At 41.9% G+C, this 23,307-nt stretch overlaps 1 protein-coding gene across 2 annotated transcripts; it reads right to left on the reverse strand.

Moving 5' to 3' along the window:
- Positions 1-1,606: 1,606 nt before the first annotated feature.
- LSMEM1 (leucine rich single-pass membrane protein 1) lies at positions 1,607-23,214 on the reverse strand. Of its 2 annotated transcripts, none has more exons than XM_088834568.1 (4): positions 21,804-23,214; positions 14,511-14,642; positions 12,622-12,750; positions 1,607-7,995 (listed from the first exon to the last, which is right to left on the reverse strand). In XM_088834568.1, the coding sequence occupies exons 2-4, from the start codon at positions 14,635-14,637 to the stop codon at positions 7,865-7,867; spliced, it is 387 nt and encodes a 128-aa protein (XP_088690694.1). In that variant the 5' UTR covers positions 14,638-14,642; positions 21,804-23,214; the 3' UTR covers positions 1,607-7,864. The 2 variants fall into 2 exon arrangements, with proteins under 2 accessions (XP_088690694.1, XP_055276824.2); XM_055420849.2 differs by lacking the exon at positions 21,804-23,214 and adding an exon at positions 18,491-18,501.
- Between the last annotated feature and the right edge of the window lie 93 nt (positions 23,215-23,307).

A 23,307-nucleotide genomic window follows, 5' to 3' on the forward strand; every position in this document is an offset into this window, starting at 1 on the left:
AATCCTCGCAGTTTAAAGAGTTGCACCTCACCACCAAATAGCTGATCGAGTCCCTGTCTGCCGCAACAATTCTCCTTCTCAGGTGCTGAAGATTGAATTAATCATTTGACTCACTTCATGGCCCATCACTGTCATTGGTTTCAGGTGACTATTGACTATTTTGGTATTGGTATTTGGTATTTTTAATCCCACCAACTCCGTGTAACTTAAAGCTGTTATATCAAAGAGGAGGGTGACCATTTCTAGATGTGATTCTCAGTACCCAGGAAATGTCAATATTTTGTCCAAGAACCCATAAAACATCTTCAGATGAAAATACACAAGACAGGGTCATTCCAAATGACCACGAGGCATATTCTGATGTAACTGGGGTCAGGGCAGGGGGATTCTAAGGACCCTGAGCAGCATCACTTTTCTTAAAAACACAACTGAAATCTGTGTCTTGAGATCAAGATTGATCACAATTTTTTCAACCTGTGAAAAGACAAACTGCCGGAAAGTCAACCAGCCTAGCCAGGCCTGTGTGTCTCATGTTCCAAGGAAACCCGCAGGTCATGATACTGCAAAGCTTCTACTGCAGAAATAATTATTCTCTGCTCTCCTGGGACAGAAAGTGGAGCAGCCCCTTGTCTGGCTTCCTCTGACAGACTCCTCACCCTTCAGCGTTCCCAGGTTGTCATTCACATCTTCTGCTATTAGAATAGCCCTCCATTGGCCCTCCAGACAAGTGAGCAGCCCCTTAAAGTGGAGCCTCAGCCAAGCACGTTGAGATAGGAGGGAGGAAGGGAGACGAAAGAGAAAAGATATGTGCAGGAAGAAGTGGAGGGTTCCTCTGAAGACTTTTATGGGTCCTTGACAAGAAACTAATAGTGTTCCCTGGGGATTAAAACTAATAACCACAGATGATCAGACGATCCCCCTATTTACATACAATTTATTAGAGGCTTATAGACAACAGAGCCTGAAAGACTTTATCAACTTCCTGATTCTCACCAGCAGCAAAACACTCCCACTTTGCAGACAAAATTCTCTAAAGTCAGGAACAGTCAAGAGAAGTAAAGACCTCACTGTAACTCATGCATAGACACAGAATCCAAACACGAGTTTATACTGAATCCATCATTTGTCCAGCCACTCTACCAAACTGTACATCAGACTCATCACAGCAGGTTTGTAAAACCATGAATCCCCAATCCCAAGCCCTGCCTGCTAAGTCAGAATCATGGAGAGTAGGATCCAAGAACCTGGGTCTAAGTCTCCCAGGTGATCCTTGGACAGCCACGGACCTGCTTTTTCCTGTCACAGTAACAGATCATGACTGGTTTCTTAAATATTTTATTTGCACAACCAGATCAGAAACCCATTTGGGGGCAGGATGATGCCCTAGACCCTTAAATCCTCTGCAGTGTCAGCCCACACAGGTGCGAACCACATATACACCCAACGCCTGCTCATTACAGGGAATTAAGTTTGTTCTGAGTTGCTTTTCACTGTTTTTTTTTTTTTAATCCTTTCATCTTCCTGCAAAGCAAAATTATATTTCAGTAAGATTTCCCCTAGAAAAAAAATTTACTGAGAAGCTTTTATCTTCACCAAATGAGAATAAGTAGACATATGGATTCCAATAAGAATATTTTTAATTTCCTCTTTAAAAGAAAATATATTTCCTGACTGTGTGGAAAGATAGTTCATAGTCCTAAAATTCTTTCTCCTTTTCACAGCTTCTTCCGGGCAAATTCATTCACAGAGGGGATAGATTACCAATCTTTTCTGATGATCTGTTTCTTTTGCTCATCCTCTACTGAATTTAAATGGGGTCATTATTTTAAGCGGGAATAAAATTATTTTATACACCATAACTCAGAGAGATCTTGTTTCCATTAAAATTCTCACTCTAAGACATAAAAATGGGTTATAATACAATGGTTTGTGCAGTATAATTCCCCAAGACGCCTCAGTCCAAATGTCACACACACCAAAATATTTCTCTTTTCCATCACAGACTGCTGTTAGAAAAAGTGAAAAAAAAAAAAAGCTATTGTTTTGTGTTATTTTAAACCTCCTGATTTTCTTGTTCTTACCCAAGAGTCTTGCTTTGGAGACTGCAGTCCACTGGTGGAGTTCTGGCCAGATGACCCTGGTCTTTCCAGGAGAGAGAAGGGCCCATGTTCCCTAAATTGTGGCCAGCATCCACACTCTTAAGCTGGAACCTCCTCCTCCCAGGCTGTTCCACACCCCAATGGTCTCTAGGTGTCACAGCAGGGTGTGGTGTGTGGGGCTGGGCCTGGCTCACCCACAGGTAGTTGCCAATCAGAACCATCTGAGGAGCTACAGCAAGGCTCTCCCAGGGGCCTCACGATGGATGAGGCAGTCCATTGGTCCTGGGGTCAGAAGACATGGTAATCCTTCCATCACAGAAACACCAGGAAGGGGATGCAGACAGAGCCCACTGCCAGAAAAAAAAAAAAAAATCATCTCTTTCTGAGCCTCTTAAGAACATACACAAAGTCCAAAAAAACATACAAGACTTTCCTTCTCTTTCCCTATCAGGTCATGAGTCAGTTAAACAGTACCTCCTATTTCTTTTTTACTCATTTGCCTTCCTTTCCTGTCCTGGCTCCCTCCTGCCACTGCACCTCATGGGCAAGGCATTAATCCAGGACAGACAGACAACCCCTGGCTCCACTCAGGGAGGCAAATGCAGATCCTTTTGTTCTTCAGATTTGATCATTTAGGAAACAACCAATCCTCTGTCTTATACTGATCACCTCTTATAAACTGAAGGCCTGGAAAAAGAAGGCCAAGAGCCGAAGAATTGAGGATTTGGAACTGCAGAGCTGCAGAAGACTTTAGAGTGTCCCTGTGACTGCAAGGAGATGAAACCAGTCAATCCTAAAGGAAACCAACCCTGAATATTCATTGGAAGGACTGATGCTGAAGCTCCAATACTTTGATGACCAGATGCAAAGAGCCTACTCATTGGAAAAGACCCTGATGCTGGGAGAGGTTGAGGGCAGGAGAAGGGGATGAGATGGTTGGCTGACATCACTGACTAAATGGACACGAATCTGAGTAAACTCCTGGACACAGTGAAGGATAGGGGAGCCTGGCATGCTGGAGTCCATTGGATCACAAAAAGTTGGATACGACTTAGCGACTGAACAATAAGAACTTGTAAATTAGCTTAAGTTGTTTTGCCAAAAAGCTCTTACTCCATGATCCCTGGTCAGATTAGATCAGGATGCGCAGCAGAAAAACATTTCGTCCTAAGGCCCCATCAGGAGATGTTAAATTTAGTTATTTCTCTTATACATCTACTACTTTTAACGTTAACAATAATAATTACAATAAAAACTAGCATTTATTGAGAACTTTGCTTTTGACACTGTTGTAAGCCATTTATCATTTAAGACTCACAATAGTAACAGTAGATTTTATAGTTATCCAACTTTACTGATAAAAGAGGAAAGAGGTTAGTTTCCCCAAAGTCAAGGTAAATGGTAGCCCCAGGGCAAATCAGACAGTTGGGTTCCCCAGCCCGTGTCTCAACCACCATATCTGACTACCAAGAGACTACTTGTAACCAAAAAGTATGAAGGTTGTTATGCAAGATGAACAAGTCCTCAAGACCTAATGTCCGGTATAGTGACAACAGTTAAGCAGTACTGTATTGTATTCTTGAAATTTTCTAGGAGTATAGGTCTTAGATCTTTCCATACACAGCACACACATTCATACAAACAGCAACTATGTAGAGGTGATGAATATGTCAATTAGCTTAATTATGTGACTATTTAACAATGTATACATAGATCAAAACTTCACTGTAGACCTTAAATATATACAAACTGATATGTCAAGTATAACTCAAAGCTATTTTTTTAAAGGAAAAAAATGCATGATTTTTTAAAAATTTATTTTTAATTGGAGGATAATTGCTTTACAGTGTTGTGTTGGTTTCTGCCATACATGAACATGAATCAGCCATAGGTATACATATGTTCCCTCCCTTGTGAATCTCTCTCCTACCTCCCACCCCATCCTACCGCTCTAGGTTGGCACAGAGCACTTGGCTGAGCTTCCTGCGTCATACAGCAAATTCCTGCTAGCTACCTGCTTTACACATGGGAAGGTATTTGCTTCAGTGCTATTCTCTCAATTCATCCCACCTGCTCCCTCCCCGCCTGTGTCTGCAAGTCTGTTCTCTATGTTTGTGTCTCTATTGGAAGGGTTAGTCACTCAGTCATGTAACTCTCTGCAACCCCTTGGACTACAACCTGCAAGGCTGCTCTCTCCATGGAATTCTCTAGGCAAGAATACTGGAGTGGGTTGCCATTCCCTTCTCCAGGGGTCTTCCCGACCCAGGGGTTGAACCCCGATGTCCTGCATTGCAGGCAGATTCTTTATCATCTGAGCCACCAGGAAGCCCTTGTGTCTCTATTGCTGACCTACAAATAGGTTCTTCATACCATTTTTTGTATATTCCATATATATGCATTATTACATGATATCTGTTTTTCTCTTTCTGACTTACTTCACTCTGTATAACAAGCTCTAGTTTTATCCACCTCACTGGAACTGATACAAATTCATTCCTTTTTAAGGCTAAGTAATATTCCATTATATATATGTGACAAGACCTCTTTATCCACTCATCTGTCAATGGACATCTAGGTTGCTGCATGATTTTATTAAATAAAAATTTTCCAAATGTTAACATTTACAATAGTGCCTTTATACATCAGTTCAGTTCAGTTCAGTTCAGTCGCTCAGTCGTGTCCAACTCTCCGCGACCCCATGAATCACAGCACGCCAGGCCTCCCTGTCCATCACCAACTCCCAGAGTTCACTCAAACTCATGTCCACAGAGTCGGTGATGCCATCCAGCCATCTCATTCTCCGTCGTCCCCTTTTCCTCCCGCCCCCAACCTTTCCCAGCATCAGAGTCTTTTCCAGTGAGTCAACTCGTCGCATGAGGTGGCCAAAGTATTGCAGTTTCAGCTTCAGCATCAGTCCCTCCAATGAACATCCAGGATTGATTTCCTTTAGAATGGACTGGTTGGATCTCCTTGCAGTATAAGGGACTCTCAAGAGTCTTCTCCAACACCACAGTTCAAAAGCATCGATTCTTCGGCGATCAGCCTTCTTCACAGTCCAACTCTCACATCCATACATGACCACGGGAAAAACCATTGCCTTGACTAGACGGACCTTGGTTGGCAAAGTAATGTCTCTGCTTTTTAATATGCTATCTAGGCTGGTCATAACTTTCCTTCCAAGGAGCAAGCGTCTTTTAATTTCATGGCTGCAGTCAGCATCTGCAGTGATTTTGGAGCCCAAAAAAATAAAGTCTGACACTGTTTCCACTGTTTTTCCATCTATTTCCCATGAAGTGATGGGACCAGATGCCATGATCTTTGTTTTCTGAATGTTGAGCTTCAAGCCAACCTTTTCACTCTCCTCTTTCACTTTCATCAAGAGGCTTTTGAGTTCCTCTTCACTTTCTGCCATAAGGGTAGTGTCATCTGCATTTCTGAGGTTATTGATATTTCTCCCAGCAATACACACACTTTTATTTTCTGAACCATTTTGGAATTGAGGACATAATGTCACTTTATCCTTAAATGCATCCATGTGTGTTTTCTAAAAACAAAGATTCTCATATAACCATGATATGATTATTAAATCGGGGAATTAACACTGATATAATACCATTATCTAGCCTACAGACCCTATTCAGATTATCCCAGTTGCTCCAATAATAGCTTTAATAGCAAATTTAAATTCTTGTGTTGCAAAAAAGAAGACTACATGTAGCCAGCAATATTTTAAAACATAAAACACCATCAATAAAAGTTGTGAGTCTATGAATCCAAATACCTGGAGCCGGGGTGCCTGGAGTGCCCCAGGCTGTGTGGATGACTATGGCTCCAGAGACACCATACAGGCAGGACAGTGCAGATCCAACAGGATGGATCCAAAAAGACGGATGAAATGGTTCATCAGACACTATACTACTTCACATTATAAAAATCATAAATTTCTTACAATAAAGGTCATTTATTACTGAGCACAAAATATCCACTGTGTAGGTAGAAAGGGAGGAAAAAAGCATTACAAGAACAAATGAGTTAAAAAAAAAATGGCTATTTTTAAAGAGTTGTTGCATCAGCTCATCTGTGGTCTCTGACACAATGTTACAACAAATCTTGACAATTTTGCCACACCACATCAACAGGTCAATAATAATTTTCCAATAAACACAAATTTCAGAGTTTTTAAATATTCTGCATGACATCAATTTAAAAAATTACTATGCAGTACAAATGTTTTTGAGCGGGAGAGAGATTCAAGAGGGAGGTGACATACGTATACCTATGGCTAATTCATGTTGATGTGTGGCAGAAACCAATACAATTTTGTAGAGCAATTATCCTTCGATAAAAAATAAATTCATTAAAATAAATAAATACATTAAAAAGTTAACTTTAAAAAAAGTTAAGTGTAAAAATGAATAGGTGAAACATCTTGTGTTTATTTCATTAATTATTTACTGTTACAAAGTGTGTTTTTATGTATGTATATAACTTCAGAATAAACTCAAATGTTTTTAATGAACCCAAAATGATAGAACAATAATATATTTCACACAACAGACTTACACAATATATTTATAGTAAACATTTTCTAAGATTCGTGCTTTTAAACTCATTTATATTGCTGCTGCTGCTGCTGCTAAGTCACTTCAGTCGTGTCCGACTCTGTGTGACCCCATAGACGGAAGCCCACCAGGCTCCCCCGTCCCTGGGATTCTCCAGGCAAGAACACTGGAGTGGGTTGCCATTTCCTTCTCCAATGTGTGAAAGTGAAAAGTGAAAGTGAAGTCGCTCAGTCATGTCTGACTCGTAGCGACCCCATGGACTGCAGCCTACCAGGCTCCTCCGTCCACGGGATTTTCTAGGCAAGAGTACTGGAGTGGCTTGCCATTGCCTTCTCCAACACGTCTAATTTCACAAACTCTGTGCCTTACCTTTTGTGCTGAAATAAGGCAGGTTCCAAATATTCCAAATACACAATTTCTCACTGTAATTTAATAAACTTATAACCTATAAACCTATCAGGTTTCTGCACAATTAATCAGAGGGTTACTGAAGGATTTCTTTCCTGTCAGAAAGTCAAAAAGCTTATATATCTATATATAACTACATATCTCCTTTGTTCCCCACTTGAATGTAAACTTCTGTAGAATACAGTGGTTTGCAAAAACAACAGCTCAATAAACATTATTTGAATAACTCAGGCTGTCTCTTGTGGTCCCCACCCTACCATATGCACTTAACTACTATCAACAAATACCTGTAGGCAAATAGCTCTGAGTCGATCCATCCCCCATCCCTGAAGAAGTAAGAGTCAAGTATAACCACCTGAGCAGAATCTCTTTTATTGAAAAGAATTATCACCTTATTCCCTTGAATACAAACAATTCAACGAATCCCTTAGGCTTTCCTGGGAGTTCATAAAGATACATGAGGGGCCATGAACTTTACTGGCCACTGTGACCTTATATTGGTGACAAATCTCCTTTGGTAGAAGAAGCTGCACATGCAGAGCCAAATTCCCTTTCTTGTTTACTGTTGTTTCTCCTCCATGCCTGCCACCCTTGAGCCCGTGAAAGCTGAAGGACAGTCCCACTTTCTGGCAGCTGCCCCCACCCCCGCTTGCCTTGGAGTTGCTCCCATCCTTGTAATTGAAACTCGGCCTTTCAAGACCCACAGAAATGCCCTTGGTGGTTCCTAAACCCTACACCCTCCCTGGACTGTGAGAAGCTCAGGTGTTAGCAGTTGCTCTTGGACGATTCATTTCTTTAGTTCTGTTCTGAGTCCAGCTGGTTGAGTCGCTTTACGATGATGCTGTTGATTTTCTTAAGATCATCTATGTCCTTTCCTTCAGCTGCTAGTCGTCTTGACACATCTTCCATCTTGTTGCCGGTTTGAACTTAAAAGTGAAAAATAGACAGCGTTATGCTGGTTGCCAGTGTTCCATCACGACTCATCAGAGCCCGTGGGGGTGTTCAGCTGGGAGCTGAGATGCCCTCTTGGCAAATCCTCTGCTCCAATAGCCCATGCAGCCCAGAGGCCTGGGAGAGAAACTGCTGAAGTTTCCTATGAAGTGAATTATTTTTACAACCCTTTTGTGCCAGACTTGACTACCTTTGGCAGCTCTGCTCAGATTTTGGCTGAGAAAGACATTGCGTGAACAACCACAGGAAAACTGCCAGTGTCTGATTATTCCCGGAGAAGGGATTGTTATGTTGTCTCATTCAGAGACCTGTTCTCAACAAAGGTTTTTCACTCATCATTTGGGAGGTGAGATATTTTGGGTTCCAACCCATAGGTCTCCTGGTTCTAAATTACCAGTCCATAATGAATGTATGGGCTTCCCTGGTGGCTCAGAGGTTAAAGCATCTGCCTCCAATGCGGGAGACCCGGGTTCGATCCCTGGGTCGGGAAGATCCCTGGAGAAGGAAACGGTAACCCACTCCAGTATTCTTGCCTGGAGAATCCCATGGACGGAGAAGCCTGGTAGGCTACAGTCCACGGGGTCGCAAAGAGTCGGACACTACTGAGCGACGGAACGGAATGAATGTATAATAATAATTCTCCCTAGCCACTCTGAGAGTAGAGACCACGCTGCTAAGTCACTTCAGTCGTGTCCGACTCTCTGCAACCCCATAGACGGTAGCACACCAGGCTCCGCCGTCTCTGGGATTCTCCAGGCAAGAACACTGGAGTAGGTTGCCATTTCCTTCTCCAATGCATGCAAGTGAAAAGTGAAAGTGAAGTCGCTCAGTGTATCCGACTCTTCACAAACCCATGGACTACAGCCTACCAGGCTCCTCCACCCATGGGATTTTCCAGGCAAGAGTACTGGAGTGGGTTGCCATTGCCTTCTCCCTATTTCCAAAATAAATAGAACCCCTAGGTATTGAGTAAGCCGGGGAGTGGAGCACTCTGAGGCCTACTTGGCAGTTAAAATTTCCAAGAAAGGCAGCACAAAATCAGTATTTAATACGTGGACTCTGTATCATTTCCAGTTCAGGCAAGTGTTTTCCAAGATAGCTTTCAGGAACGAATGAAGGTGGTGACACACCACCAAGTTTACCCAAAAACTAATGTGGGAAGGTATCAGAACTTCAACTTCCAGCCTTGGGACAAACTGTTGCCCAGAAGCTGCCTCCCCTTTGTTTCTGAAAATTATGTTTAGATGAACTGTGGTCTAGAACATGAGTGTGTTGGTGCAGAGCCAGACAGAAGAAATACCACTCACTTCTGGAGAAAAGTGTGAAACAAGTAAATCCACAGCATGCGACATCCTTTCCTCTCTCTGAAACCTTCTACATGAGTCAAACACAAAAGGAAGTAGCAGGCATGTTGAATTAAGTCTGTTCCACAATATATTGCTGCTGCTAAGTCACTTCAGTCATGTCCAACTCTGTTGGACCCTTAGCGACCCCACGGACTACAGCCTACCAGGCTCCTCCATCCATGGGATTTTCCAGGCAAGAGTACTGGAGTGGCTTGCCATTGCCTTCTCCGCCACAATATATTAGCTCCAAATTAAATTCCAAAAGAGAAAAAGGATTCTATATGCAAAAACGTTAGAGAAAAATCATATACTGACTTGCATTTTGGAAATTCGCAAAAAGTTAAAAATAAAATACCTTGCTAACCTAGCAATTCTCAAACTCACTAGACCATAGAACCCTTTTTTAAATGAAGGCAATACTTAATCACATCCCACACACCTAGTATCTAATATTGCTTGGTCCCTGTAAACCTACAGAGGCAGGTAGGCATCCTGGGTAATCTACCCTTGCCGTCTGACATTCCTCTTTAGAACAGAGATTGTGACAAAAATACAAGGTTCAATAGTTTAGTCAATGTAATCAGTGTAAAATAGCCTATTTCTCTTGCATAAAAATGCCAGATATAAGTTCTTACACTTCAGTTAAAAGGATACAAATCTGCACCAAATCCCAGTGAGAGCAGAAAGGTTTCCTCTTCAAAGATGAGCACAGGCCAAATTCATTTATAGGGGCCTGTGCCAACAGGGCTTCCCTGTTGGTTCATATGGTAAAGAATCCACCTGCAATGCGGGACACCTGGGTTTGATCTCTGGGTTGGGAAGACCCCCTGGAGGAGGGCATGGCAACCCACTCCAGTATTCTTGCCTGGAGAATCCCCATGGACAGAGGAGCCTGGTGGGCTATAGCTCATGGGATCACAAAGAATCAGACACAACTGAGTGACTAAGCATGCAAGCACGTGCCAACTCTGGTCTTAGGTTGGGCTAAAGTTTATCTGCAAACCACCGGAAGCCTCTTATTACTACAAAAGGCAGTGGAGTGCCAGGAGTTCTGGAGGCAGATGGGCCAGAGTATGAATCCCAGTCCTGCCTCGGATTAGCTGAATAAACAGGGAGAGTTAAACTCTCTGGGCTTTCACCTTTCATCAGTAAAATAGAAATACTAGACACTACCATGAAGGGTAAAGATTTAAGATAATGAATTTAATGCATCTGGCACAGAGTAATTGTCCAACAAAAAGACATTCTTCTTTATTCACATCTTCTTTCTGTTTCTTGATATGACTTTGCCCTCAATATAAAACCCTAGAAGCAAACATAAAATAAATTCTATTCATAGAAGAGGGTATAAGATGGTAATAAAGAACATGGTATTTGATGTCAGGCAGGGGTGTCTCTGAGCTCTGATTAGGCACCCTTGTCTGTGGACCTTCAGCACAGTAATTAATCTCTCTAAGCTTCAGTTTCAGCATTTATAAAACCAGAAAAACAACAGGTCCCACACAATAGAATTGTTATGAGGTAGTGAGCAGACACTCGGAGAAGGCAATGGCAAGCCACTCCAGTACTATTGCCTAGAAAATCCCATGGATGGAGGAGCCTGGTAGGCTGCAGTCCGTGGGGTCGCTAAGGGTCGGATACGACTGAGCGACTTCACTTTCCCTTTTCACTTTCCACTTTCACACATTGGAGAAGGAAATGGCAACCCACTCCAGTGTTCTTGCCTGGAGAATCCCAGGGACGGGGAAGCCTGGTGGGCTTGTCTATGGGGTCACACAGGGTCGGACACGACTGAAGTGACTTAGCAGTAGCAATAGCAGCAGTGAGCAGACATGAATGTTTACCATCGTGCCTGGGAGAGAGTGAGAACCCAATACATCACATTTTTAACTATCAGTCTTTTCCCGGAAAAGAGAGCAGTCCCTCTGGGCTGCTTCCCTGTATAGCAGACATACCTAAAATTTCCCAATAGTTTAACTCAGTCATTGCCCCAGTGAGGCAGGATGATATTTGCAGCATTCACTTTTGTGGTATAACATTTCTGAAGAGTAATCCACACCCTCTTTCCAGCCCAGCAGGTTCAGGGCCAACCCTCCTCCAAAGAATAATCAGATCCAAGGGCACCGTTGTTGTCAGGATAGTTCACACTGTAGCTTCTAAGTGCAAAAGGGCATTAGCAAGGTGACAGAGAAGCAATTAAATTACACCTCCCCTTCATGCCAGCTCTGAAACCTAGACCAGAGATAGAGCTTTAAGCTGGATGGGAGATGAAGTTTTGGGGAGGAAAAGGGGTTAGAAGCTGTGAGAGTCATGCCCTCTGCCCACCTCCCATCACCGCCACTGCTACCTCCACTAATCCTGAGTGAACTTGAATTAGAGGCATTTCAAACACATGGAATCCACTTCTCATTTAGGCTTTGTGAAGGCTACAAGGCCTGCAGGGCAGAAGAAACGACTGTGGTGGATGCAGGCAAAAGGGTGTCGAGGATGACTCCCTCTTCTCAGGCTCTTCCATTCTTAGTGGGTGTGGGAGAGAACTGATGTAACTCCAGACGGTGGTCTACAGGGGACTGCTCAGAGAGAACACCGGGGGCTCCCCTGAAGGGGCAACACGCAGAAGGAGAGGACAGCACTGGGTGGACAGCACCCCTGCCCAACCTGAGGCAGAGAAGAGAGTGGCACTGAGACTTCGGGGGATCTCTTGGCTGAGGAGCCGTGTGGGAAAGCAAGGGCCACCACTCAAGGGCGGACGTGCAGGGCCCAGGACAAGGGCAGGCGAGACACCAGCCCAGACAGTGTCATGCAATAGACAAGCGACCACCTCACACCCCAGCCCTGCCTCTGGGCCCTCGCACAAGCCCAGCTGATGCTCCTAACCGATTTCAGGGAAGTGAGGAAAACTGGGAGGGTGACTGAAAGTTGCAGGCCGAATTCATGCAGAAATGGTGTGTTGGAATAAGAAAACCCAGAATTAACTAGGATAAGCTGCCTACCATTAGCAGCGAGGGACTCTGGGTGAGAAATTAAAGTGGCATAGAAACAATATCCAAGTCTGTGAACTTCTGGCATGGAGGGTTTCTGTGTGTCCCAGTGATCCACCCAGAGCAGCAGGGTGCCCTGGGCATCCATGCCCTCTCATCCTCCAGCGGCAGTACTGGGTGCCAGGAAGCACTGCCTCCATATGGAACCAAAGCTAAACAACCAGCTGTCAAGTAAGGGCAAAGCAGTGATGAAAAGAGTGTCAATGGTACCTACCGATCAGAAATATCACAAAGGAAACCAGTGCCAGGCTGATAATCAGCACGATGATCAGCCCCGCCAAAAACAGACTGTGGCTTCCATTTCCTGAATCAGTGCCGATGTCCTGGAGTTTCTCCTCTAGAGCTGATGTGAAACAAATAACAACAACAAAAAAAAAACAGGACTCTTCAGCATACAGGCTGTCAGTGAACTGAACAGTCCCCCAGTGTTAGAGATGTAAGATGATACAAAATTGTAAATCAACTATACTCCAATAAAATTTTAAAAAGAGAAAAAAAAAAAAAGATGTAAGGGATACACCCATTTTCCCTCTGATCACTCTGAAAAGAGACTTATGCTTTACAAATGTCTTTGCACTAGTGCTCTTTGAGAATTTTTCACCTTCTTTTATACTAGTATATTCAAAGAACAAGCCTGGTCAAGCTGTCTCTATACCCCTGTTTGGAAAATTATTTGATGATCATGTTAACACTGATGTAGCTGGACATGGATTTTTCCAGGATGGGGGTGGGGTGGTGTAAAGAGGATAAGAATTCGGAGTGACAGAGGCTCTATTGCTCTTTCCCCCAAAGTTATCCAAGAATACAACACAGCTGGCTGTGGGCCACTTACTCTGAGTGAAAGTCTAAGCATTCTGAGATATCTCCCAGAAAACTTTATTTCCTATGAAAATAACCAGCAATTCCTACATCTATTGGTTTCTTAAAGTTGTTTTCAGGATGGACATGCTCTGAAAACAAGCTTCTCTTAAATGCTTTGACGTTGAACTGAGAATGCAACTATGCTTGGCTCACCCAAACCATGAACTGTCTGCATTTGGTCGTTGCTTTGTAAGGCCTATTTGCTTAATAACACATCAATTAAATTGAAAAATAAATACAGAAACTTGGGATCATGAGGATGCTTGAACTCCCTTCTGTATTTTCTCCTGCTATGTATCAGCCCCACACCTTCTGCTACTTGATTACGGAGAGGTGGGGGCACAGGCCCCCTGCTTTATAAAGACATCCTGCCTCACACCCTCCACAGCTCTTCCTTCCTAATCACAGCCAAGGCATAAGCTGGCACTCAAACACCAACCTTTATTAAGACCAACTGTAGTAAAACCCGGTGGAATTCTGAATGAATGAAAGAGAGAAACAAGCATTCAAAAAGGATACAGAAGAGAAATAATAGACATAAAATTGGGACAGTACGAGTTTCAAGTACATGTGAAACATCAATAAGTGGACATTTATCCCAAGTTGAAGGTCAGCATTTAAACTAGAAAAGATGGGGCTCAAATAACCTGATAGAACTCATTTATAATATTTAGGGGATAAGATACACATGGAACATTTAGTATTTAGCATATTTTTATTTTGTTTTCCCCTTCTTCTTTCTAATGTGTTCATTGAGGAGATTTGTAAATTTAAAAAGATGAAGGTGACTTTTCTGCCCATCAGAACATGAATGATCTTTGTTATACTAGATAAATGTGTGGAACATTTTCTTAGCAATCTGCTATGAAGTCAGACCTGTCTAGGAAAGTAGGCACACTCAGTGACCTGGCTGTGGTCACCAGAAGGCACAGAAGCAGCCAAGAGGCATGAATTAGCCTCTGGGAGGCCATCTCACAGCCTCCACTCCTTCCCAGGGAGAGAAACTCCATAGGAAACTTCTCAGAACTTTTGAAGATAAGAGTTTGAATCCTGCTTAAGAGCCAGGAAGGCCCATAAGCCTGGCAAGTATTCAGACAGCAAAAGCAAACATTGCCTAATACTAAATAGCAACTCTAATGCCCACCCTGCCCCCACCACACCCACAGGCCCAGCTCAGCGTTGGCTATTTTTAGGTGACCTAGAAGCCAGGACTGGCTGCCAAGCCTGGGAGGGCACACGTACGGAACAGCTGCTGTGATCCGGCAGGACAGAGGTTTAGTTTGTTCAGATCATTTATGGAATCCACAACATAAAGCTTTCTATCTTCAGGAATGCTGCGAGAGCCGCTGTCCTGGGAAGAACGTTTCATTGTCCCTGGAAGAAAACACTGCCGTTAAACCAGAGAGGCTGGGCTGGGGAGCTGGCCTTCACATCACAGCCCACAGGAAGCTGGCCCAGCACGTGAAGACCCACCCACACATATGACTGCCAGATGAAGAGGGCTAGAAAAGTTAGCTTTTCCTTTGGGGAATGACACTGTAACTCTTCTTTTTGCTTTGCTTACCAGGGAGCTCAGAGTCAAGTGTGTGGCACAATTTTAACACTATAATACCCTGCTTATCAGAACATGCTCCTTCCTCCTGTTCAGATTTCTCAATTTTGTCTATATTTTACCTGTTTTTTTTTTAATTTTGTATATAATTGATTTTTAAATATTTCATATTCTGGTGAGACTTCTCAAATCCTTTGTGCAAGAAGACTATGTTTAAACACATAAAAAGACAAAATTATGCCAAGCAAGCCTGTGGCCATAAAGATTCTAAGAGAAGAAAATATTGTAAACTATTCTAATAGAATAGGCTTTTAATACAAAACTATACTTTTTATATTCTCCCTCAATATGCTAGAAGTTCATATCTTAAATGTATCCTTTAGTCATTACAGACTGGCTCTGTGACCTCAAGACAAAATCTTAGCAAACTGAGATGATACAGAGAGAAATCCTACAGCTGTTGGAGGCTAAACTTCAGGACCTCTGAGGTCTCCTCCCCCGAGCTCCCTTAGATTTTGGCCACTTATGTAGTAATTCTGAAATTATGGTTTACATTTAAGGTAATATTCTCTAATAACAGCATAAGTTCGAGCTACACTGAAAAACTCAGAACAGATTGAAAAGTTTGCTTTTTGTCTCTCTAGCACAACAGCGAGAACTTGTGGCATTTTAATTACATGAAAAGAAGGCTCTAGGAAGACAAATTCCAATTGCTATCAAAGCTTTCTCTTTCACAGTGATCTCTTTTCATAAAATGAGTCTAATAATGACATGTGATTTTTTGAATGAGAAAGGATTTTAGACATGCTCTCATTTAGCCCCTTGTCTTTCCACAAAACGGCTTCTCTGGTGGCTCAGAGGTTAAAGCGTCTGCCTACAATGCAGGAGACCTGGGTTTGATCCCTAGGTTGGGAAGATTCCCCTGGAGAAGGAAATGGCAACCCACTCCAGTATTCTTGCCTGAAGAATCCCATGGATGGAGGAGCCTGGTGGGCTACAGTCCACGGGGTCGCAAAGAGTCGGACACGACTGAGCAACTTCACTTTCACTTTCCACAAATGAGGAAACTGAAGTTCAGAAGATAAATGCCCAACATCACATATTAGCTAGGTGCAGAGTTGGAAGCAGGCCTCTTGCTTCTGAGATCACTGCCCCTTCCCTATGTGACCTTTCTTCTCCACCACCTTCCCTAATCCTTTGTGAAGACTCAGCTCAAACGTCACCTCCAACCTGTCTTTCCTTTGTGCCCTTGCTGGATGCTGTACATTCTTCCATCATAACATCTGTACTATTTCATCACATTTATTTGCTAACTTCTTTGATTTCCTCAACTGACTGAGCACTCTGTAGGGTAAGTACCCATTCTATTCTTCAAATGTCCAGTGCCAAGTTTAGAAGCCAATACATAAAATATTTTATCTAGGATTTAAATCTCACTATTTCCAAAAGAATTTGAAGCTGTTAATAATAAGAACACTAACATAAAACTGAGGTTAAAAATCCTCATATCTATCTGAACTTTAGTAAAAGCAATGCAATAAGCTTCATGTCTGCCTATATATGGCAACACACTATTGACGACCTCTTAACATTTAAAAAATCTCCTTTAATACCCAGCTACCGAATAAAGAGAACTATGATTAGAGTTAGGAGAAACCAAACTCAGATGGTAATCAGTCATTTAATAAACAGATTAAACTGCATTCTAAGAACATTAAAACCCATCAATTTCCTGCTGCTGCTGCTGCTGCTGCTAAGTCACTTCAGTCGTGTCCAACTCCGTGCGACCCCACAGACGGAAGCCCACCAGGCTCCCTCATCCCTGGGACTCTCCAGGCAAGAACACTGGAGTGGGTTGCCGTTTCCTTCTCCAATGTGTGAAAGTGAAAGTGAAATCGCTCAGTCGAGTCCGACCCTTAGCGACCCCACAGACTGCAGCCTACCAGGCTCCTCCATCCATGGGATTTTCTAGGCAAGAGTACTGGAGTGGCTTGCCATTGCCTTCAATTTCCTAGCAATACCTAAAAACCTATTAGTACTTGTAAAAAAAAAAAAAACATGCCACAAGAACCCTAGCTAAGAAAAGCAGTGAGCTTGTAAAATTACGGACTAGTTAAAAAAAATTTTTAAGTCTAAAACTAAAAGGGCATTTCAGTTATTCTGAAATTTTAATTAACAAGAACAACTAACTCCCTGAATATTTTAGATAAGATACTACTGAAGCACTTTAGATATACTGAATTCCAAATATACTTCATGGAGCATTCTGAAGGGAACGACTCTGAGTGACCAGAAATTTAAAAAAAACAGCATATAGAGCAGAAAGGCCTAAGAGATCAATCAAATCTTATTCTTTCATAGATAAAACCAAAAGTGTTGACTGATGCATGATTACAGATTTCTAAACTACTCTTTTAGAAGGGTTTGTATTTTATCATCTCTTTACACTTTGCTTTCCCAAACGCTAATATTGGATGAGGCATAAAGGTTGTGTCACAGCACAGGATCATCATTTAAACATGGCTTCTATTTTAGGCTTGGTAGCTGACACGTGCTTCATTTTTGGATCTGACTTGCCATCCTTGAGCCTTGGCTTCCCCTTTAGAAATGTAACTGCCATTGCTTAATTCTCATACTGAGGCTTAATCAGCATTTACAAAGTAGAAGACTAGCTAGAAAATCATAGCCACAAAAACTGACTTAAGAGCCATGCAGCTAATAAAATCTCCAAATTATTAGCCATGTTGTCAACTTAAGTAATTCAATGCACCATCAAATCCAAAAGCACTAAGATAACAAACAACTTAGAATAAAAAGTGCTCTGAAAGGAATAATCTTCATTTGGGTAAAGTCACAACGTAAATACTATAGATGCTATTTCAATGTGTTTTTATGGCAAATAAAGAACCAGTGAGAAAACCAAGTTGGGGGGTGGTTCGTGGCCTAAGAGTCAGCAAATGACCCTATGCGTAAATGGATACAAGATCACATGGCTCTCAGACCAGGACCCACAGGTGTTTGACAGCCAGTTGTTGCTATCTTTGGCATCCCCGTATGAGGGGCATCTGAGAACAACCAGCACGGCTGGAAAAGCCAGAGTGTTACTAAATTCTGCGCTTCTCTAACTTGTCCCTCCTTCTTGACTGCGCTGTGCAAATCTGCAAAGCTGCACCTGTTTCCCAGAACCTTTCTAATATTAATACCTTTAGCGCAAACATGTAAGTAATTTCATTTTTCTCCAGTTTAGATCAATGCTAACAGCTGGTTCTTTTTGTCTTTTAAGAATTCTTTGACTGCCTACTAATAAACATTCTGACCAATGTAATTGTCTATGAAAGTTTGCTTTGCTCTTTACTTTGTCCCAAAGGTGCTTGGTATCATATCACAGAAATAACTCACATGGGTATTGCTCGCTACAAAATCAGAATTGTTATAATAGAGCTTAATTCAAAGCTAATAGAAGCTTTATTGAGTGAGTCATGGTAATTTGTTCTTTAATTCCATTTCAGAGTCAGTGCCTCTTCTCACATTCAGGAAGTAATTTTTAAAATCAAGTCTAAATCATTTCTATCACAAGTTAGAAAAGCACACAGCACAAGCAACAAAAGACATCCCAATCTCAAGAATCAGAATTCAGTCTCTTGAGAGTAACAGCATGCAAATTACTTACAAAAACGTGAGTTTTGACTGCTGGGTTGCCAGGGGGAAAAAATATTCAGAAGCAACTAGAAGACTTTCTAGAAATTCTGTAGTTCTTTGCCTTCCTTCATCACACGGATGCTCCTAGAAGGCCCATAAACCCCAGCGTGAAACTGTTGGTTTATATCCAATGTTAATTTAGCCAAGCAGTTAAGATTCCAAATATTGATTTTTTTCAATAATGTCTAAGGTTTAAATAAATATATTACTGAAACTATGCTTTAAAAAGAAAAAAAAAAACCAACTACGCCTTGATTTAATTGGTAACTGATGAGTTTCTTACTGGACGGAGATTTATGTCCTTATTTGGCTGATATGAAACCTGACACAGCTCCTGCATTCTGCCACGGGGAGCTCCGAGGTATAAATATGGGGAAGCAGGCTGGAGCTGACACTGACAGCTAACCGCACAAGACTCCAGACCAATCAGAGGACGACAGTCAACAGGAAGTTAATAAGGTTGTGACAAGTCTAACCAGGATGAGAACAGATCAGAGGAGTCCAGGACTTCCAGCAGCTACAAAAGGGGATGGTACGTGGGAGATTACATGGTTGCTGACCCACTGTCCCCACTGCTGGTGGTGGAAGCACTTCATCTCATCAACTTTCCTTTTCAAAGGCTTTATTCTGTGAGTTTTTAACGGATCCTCCTTCCTCAGGAATGTCAGCCTCTGATGTGGTTCCCTCTCACATGTCAAGGAGCATGTGCCCTCTGGTGTACAGAAAAGAAGCTGTGGTGAGACAATCCCACAGGCCCACCGCCCCAGACTGACTATCCGGGCAGGATACTAATGATCAAGTGGTAAACGGATATGTAACCCTTTATAATCCTACTCTCTATTGCCATGACTAGACAGACATTACTTTGCCAACAAAGGTCCGTCTAATCAAAGCTATGGTTTTCCTGGCAGTCATGAATCGATGCAAGAGCTGAACCATGAAGAAAGCTGAGCACCAAAGAATTGATGCTTCTGAACTGTGGAGAAGACTCTTGAGTCCCTTGGACTGCAAGGTGATCAAGCCAGTCAATCCTAACGGAAATCAGTCCTGAATATTCACTGGAAGGACTGATGCTGAAGCCGAAGCTCCAATATTTTGGCCACCTGATGTGAAGAACTGACTCATTGAAAAAGACCATGATGCTGGGGAAGATTGAAGGCAGGAGGAGAAGGGGACGACAGAGGATGAGATGGTTGGATGGTGTCACTGACTCGATGGACATTAGTTTGAGCAAGCTCCGGGAGTTGATGGACAGACAGGGAAGCCTCCCGTGCTACAGTCCAAGGGGTCAAAAGAGTTGGACACAACTGAGCAACTGAACTAACTGAACTGAGACAGACGTTAACTCAGCCTTGAACACATGGATTAGAAAACGTTTGCTCTACAAAATTAATATGGACCTCACTCTCCTTTGGGGGAAAAGGAATGTCACCTTCTAAAGTTTCGTCTATAACTGAGGACCAACTCATGAAGAAAGACTGTAACTAGTAACTGTTTTCTCCGAAGCACATAATGCATTAAAAGTTATGCAAAATTTATTGAAAAAATAAGAATGTTTGCTATTTTAATCATCATGTTCAGCTTTACTCTCCCAACTACCTGATCTGTTTTAAACCATCTATTCTTTAAAAAAAAAAAAAAAAAACATTTTCAACACTATGTGTTTTTCTCTCTCCTGTAAACCTAACCCTTGAAGTATTAGTCACCCCCTTTTGCCCTCAAGGATGAGGAAAATGGAAATTAACAGTTCCTCACACCAAAGTCTGGATTCAGCCATATTTTACACCAGAGAGGGGGATGAGGTTTTTTTATGGTGTGTGACCAGGTAGACTTCTGGAGAACCACTTAAGAGCAAAGCAAGACAATCTACTGCATTTTACCTGCTATGTATCTGAAAGGTCACATCCTGAAGTTTTGAGTCACAAGAAGAAAGCAGGCATTTTCATAAGAACTGATAAATTTGGGGAAATTTTCAACTATTTCTTGCTTTTTCTTTCAAATATTATAACTCATTCCCAGGAAATTAAAGCATATGCTATCAAAGACTTGAGTCAAAAATGCCAACTGATTCAAAATGAATAAGCCTCAAAGAACTTACTAGGTAGGGACCAAATTCCTGTAAGCCAGCAAGGTTAACCAGTATCAAGGAATAAATTGGTCTATCATACACCATTTTACTACTCTCAAGAAAACTCAAGCACTTTCACAATGAATCCCATTATCCTGCCTAGAAAACTCAAGCACTTTCACACTGAATCCCGTTATCCTGCCTAGAAACTACCCATTAATTTCATGAAAAGGCACCCATCTATAAATTTAACATACAATTAATACCTGCTTACCTCTTCTTCCTCCCTAAACTCCAGTAAAAAAAGGCAGAATGAAAGTTATAGAGCCATAATAATAAACATAGGCAGTAACAATACTGAGCAAGATTTCAGCAAATGTATCGAATACAGGGAGAGAGTGATTGGTACGTACCTTCAGGACCATCACAGGACCATCACTGCTAAGTGATGGACTCTACAGAATTACTCACAGGACCATCACTGCTGAGTAAGTGATGGACTCTACAGAATTCAAGCAGGGTCAGGAACTGAAGGCAACAGTGAAGAACCGAGCTAAATATAGACAGGTAATGTCATGTTTGGGCTTTCCTGGTGGCTCAGAGGTTAAAGCGTCTGCCTCCAATGCGGGAGACCCGGGTTCGATCCCTGGGTCAGGAAGATCCCCTGGAGAAGGAAACGGTAACCCACTCCAGTATTCTTGCCTGGAGAATCCCATGGACGGAGAAGCCTGGTAGGCTACAGTCCACGGGGTCGCATAGAGTCGGACACGACTGAGCGACGGAACGGAACGGAATGTCATGTTAGCTAAAAATATAATGCAACAGCAAGATTTGAAAACTGTTACAATCTCTCCCAGAAAGAAAAAGTAAGGCCAGAGGCTCAATCCAGCAGCTCTAACATTTCATGGGAGTTCCAGATCATGGACAATGTACATGAGTCTATGCGGAGGATGGGAGGGTAGTGTCAAGAACTTAGTATTTCCCAGATCGCCTGTCTACCAAAACATGGTACCACACATTTTTACAGCAGAGACAGAGATTCAAAGAACAAAATAAAATAAATCAGAAAGTAAAACTGCATCAGACATTGTGGCAACACTTTTAATTAGAGTAGAGCAATGCCTTCAAAATCCCGAGTTTGTTTTTCTACCTAGAATTTTATATACCAAGCCAAAGTACCTGTTAGATATGTAAAGTTTCAACATAATTGACCTACCACACACTCATTCCCAGAAGTTTCACTCATTCCATTTTAACAGGGAAGTAATCTAATAGTGATGACATGGGGTCCAGGAGATGTGGAATCCAACTTGAGTGGAAAACAGATCCCAGGATAGAGTCTCAAGCAACAGCTGTACACTCAGATGATAGAAGGTAGTCTAGACTGAAACAAAGAATTCAATATTCTTCTGGGCTTTGACCATGTGACAAAGAGATTAAAGAGTTTTACAAACTTATTGGGACTGTTCTGGAAGAGTTAAATGATGTGTATATAAAACAAAGACAAGATGTCCTATGAGAATGTTAATGTAAGCACAGGAGACCATCCGGCTCAGAAATGAATAGAAAATAAGGTGACTATAATGTAAACAATGAAGCTGATTTAGCAAAAAAGAAAAAAAGGCAGGGGGTGGGGGGAGAAGTAAAAAGGCAGAAATCCTTACCTATCAAATAAAGAAATAGCTGTATAAGCATTTTACTCAGAAATCTGAAACCAAAGTGCTAGGAAAAAATTAAAGGCTGAAATGAAATTCTGAGAAATGGGAAAGGAAGAAGCAGGGAACTAACTCGCTTATAAGCACTGAAGTAAACTACTAAAACTATATATATACATCCCTGGTGGCTCAGTGGTATAAAGAAACTGCCTGCAATGCAGGAGACCAGGATTCAGTTCCTGGGTTGGGATGATTTCCTGAGAAGGAAATGAATGGCATCTCACTCCAGTATTCTTGCCCGGGAAATCCCATGGGCAAAGGAAATCCCATGGACAAAGGAAATCCCATGCAGGCTACAGTCTGTGGGGTTGCCAAGAGTTGGACACATCTAGTGACTAAACCACCACCATACATTGCTTTAATAAAAATTCATTAATATTCTAAAATATATAGTAAATTGAAAATTTAGAAAAAAATACTACTTACAATCTATTCTCTATGGTCCTAAACTACTTGGAATATAAAGAGGTGACAACATGCAACCCCAGGTTTGAGATTCCAAGTTTGCTTTCCACTGCATTGTATCTGAGGGCTGAAACTCAGCTTCCCAGCAGCAGTAACAGCTCCATGAGGCAGCCAATAGGGAACGCATCAGACCTTCCAGGAGGGGTTGAAGGTGTGGCAGAGGAAGACTAGGTTAGAAAAAACAGGTACCTCAGTGGATTTTGGTCCTTATTTGCATGCTTCTTCCACCCCTCTTATTACTGTTTACTGCACTAATATAAAGAAATCTGTAAATTCTAAACTGCAGGTATTATGTGTGCAATGTTATTTTAACATAAAGTTTTATAATAAAAAATCCTAGTGCATTTGTCAAAATGCCTACAACTTCCCATAAAGTAAAAAAAAGCACTTCATGGGGCAACCAAGAAACAATGGTCTTAAAAGTAGCTGGAATGTCAATGATATACTGCTACATTTTTTCATTTATTTTCCTGTTTCCAAATATACAAAAGGAAGTTCTGTTTTACTCTCCCTACCCCACTTTATCATTTTGAACTCTAT

The sequence above is a fragment of the Moschus berezovskii genome, chromosome 3 (assembly GCF_049115385.1).
Source record: "Moschus berezovskii isolate FMDL1 chromosome 3, NW_MosBer_1.0, whole genome shotgun sequence".
NCBI classification, from domain to species: Eukaryota; Metazoa; Chordata; class Mammalia; order Artiodactyla; family Moschidae; genus Moschus; species Moschus berezovskii.